At 40.2% G+C, this 2,268-nt stretch overlaps 1 protein-coding gene across 1 annotated transcript in view; it reads right to left on the bottom strand.

Moving 5' to 3' along the window:
- Nucleotides 1-2,268, bottom strand: part of LOC101845268 (isoaspartyl peptidase/L-asparaginase) — a gene marked incomplete at its 5' end in the record, with an annotated part of 17,077 nt that overhangs the window by 1,346 nt on the left and 13,463 nt on the right. Inside the window, 1 exon segment of the mRNA XM_013087564.2 lies at nucleotides 1,010-1,120. Within this exon segment, the coding sequence (XP_012943018.1) occupies nucleotides 1,010-1,120 (111 nt within the window).

Genomic DNA, 2,268 nt, shown 5'->3' with positions numbered 1-2,268 from the left:
GGGGGGGTAGGGAGTTATACACGTCATGTACATAAGAGTACTAGATCTATTTGTTATTTGTTCATGTACGGTACAACTTATACATGATGTAGGTGCTTAACATGTTTTAGTGTTTGATGATCTTTTAAGCTTCTGATTTCCTATCAAACATCTATCGTCCTTATCTCCCCTTCTTGTTTTTTTATGTTTATCACTCTCTTGTAACAGCTCTAATCTTCAGGCGCTCATATGACCTTATGCAATTGCGAGCGCCGTAAAACCTCTACTAAAACTAAAAGGCTTCTTATGGCTCTCACTGGTACTTCTATCTATACCGGTACATGATGTACTGATGTAGGCTACACACAATTTGTACACACAATCGTTTCAGAAAATGTTACAATTACTCTCAACTGCATTCCCAGAGGATGCACAGAATTATTGTGCGTTTGATAGTACAGTGTGCATGGCGAGAAGTCTGCTGCTACTCAAAAAAGGGTTTATTTCAAATAAATGTCGGCATTCCATATATATAACAAAAACATGCAGTGCCACTTGGATGCAAAAATTGCATGTTTACATTTGATAAATAAAGTGTATTGATTGAACTTCGGTTACAATATAGTAACTTTTACTTTGTCTAAATAAATTATGCACAGCAGTTTATCTTTGCTAATGGCTGTCCAGGTGGTTTTATGCACCCCGCATAATTTCGCAAAATTTGGTCATTCGTTGCATAATTTCTGATTATTTTCCTTTATCATTCTAATATTCTTTGTTAAAATTAACAGAATAGCATAATTTCACATTTTTGGGCTCAGTCTGCTTAATTTCATAATTTTTCTTGCATAAAACGACGCGGATAGTATTGGTTATTGGGTACCTTATAGCACTTTTACTTTTAGAAATTACACAGACCTACGTACGCCCAAATTAAAATTTAATACACCGCTAAAATGGGTTTTCTGAGGGTTCCAGGAATGCGAACTTCCCCTTGTTATTGTTACAGTTTAATTAGCTCTTTACCGACCTCTCTCCATGAGTTCTGCAATCCGTCTAGTGAGACAAACTTTCATGATGGATTCTCCGTGACCTGTTGACGAGACTGCCCCAACATCATTGTCAGCAAAAGCACCAGCACCTGGAAGTATTTTAGTAGCTGTCAAATTCTGCTTGTTCAAACATTACATGATATCATTTATCATGATTACCTAGCATCTGCGTTTGTTGCCATCTTTTTGCTCGAAAGTTGCCACAAAAAGTGGCAAAATTTGCCAAAAAAAGTTGCCATTAATTTTCAAGTTTTCAACTCTCTGTGAATGTGATGACGTATATATAGCAATATACTGATAGAGGTAACAATTATCTGTATAAAGCATGTATTTGGCCTTATGTCAGTGGAAAACAGACACACAGTGGCTCAGGTCAGGGCGTACATGAGGGTGGCAGCTGATAAGCAACACCCACTTCACGAAGCCATTGGAGCAATCAACTTTCAAGGGAAATCGCTTAAAACGAGGAGCTTCTTGGGTGGCTGAGGCTGAAAACACCGCGAGGAAGTCTACCCTCTGGAAGATATAAAGCGGGGTGAAGAATGGATAAAGATGAGTGAGAGACAGCAGGGAAATTTTGGGAAGGTAGTGATTACACTGAACAGAGAATGTAGAGAGTGGCCGCTGGTGGCGACAGATGCTGAAATACGGCAACTGATTGAAGAAAACTCTCGGCACGGAGATGTGGTTGTATACACGGATGGATCTGTTAAACGAGGGGAAAAACTGGATGGGGCTTCTCAGCAAGAGTGAGTGGCAGATTGGTGCAGGAACAGCAGAAAGCATACGATGACAACATCTAGCATGAGAATGGAGATAGAGGAAATCACTCAGGCTCTCAAATGGATCACAACAACTCGACAAGCACATGTGATCTTTGTCACAGACTCTCTGAGCACTCTGATGAAGATTGAAAGTGGGAACCTTAGAGCTGAACGTACAGAGCTCCTGAAGAAGACAACACTGAAAAAGATCACGTGGATCTTCATCCCGGGCCATGCTGGAGTCAAGGGAAATGATGAGCGGGCTGATGAGCTCGCTGGGAAAGCAAAACCAGAAGGGAAGCTGTGCCCTGACAAACCTGAAATCGTACGTTCAGTCAGGGAAAAACGAGAAAAAGAACAAGAAGAGTTGAAATACCATCATCTTTAAATAAATGTCAACACTTTTTGTGACTTGACGTAGACTTTTAATAATCAAGCACAATGAAGACATACGTCAGACGATGCATGACTGG

Source organism: Aplysia californica, unplaced genomic scaffold (assembly GCF_000002075.1).
Source record: "Aplysia californica isolate F4 #8 unplaced genomic scaffold, AplCal3.0 scaffold00604, whole genome shotgun sequence".
Taxonomy (NCBI): Eukaryota; Metazoa; Mollusca; class Gastropoda; order Aplysiida; family Aplysiidae; genus Aplysia; species Aplysia californica.
The sequence above is the reverse complement of the archived record's forward strand: the minus strand, read 5'-3'. Positions and strand labels throughout refer to the sequence as shown.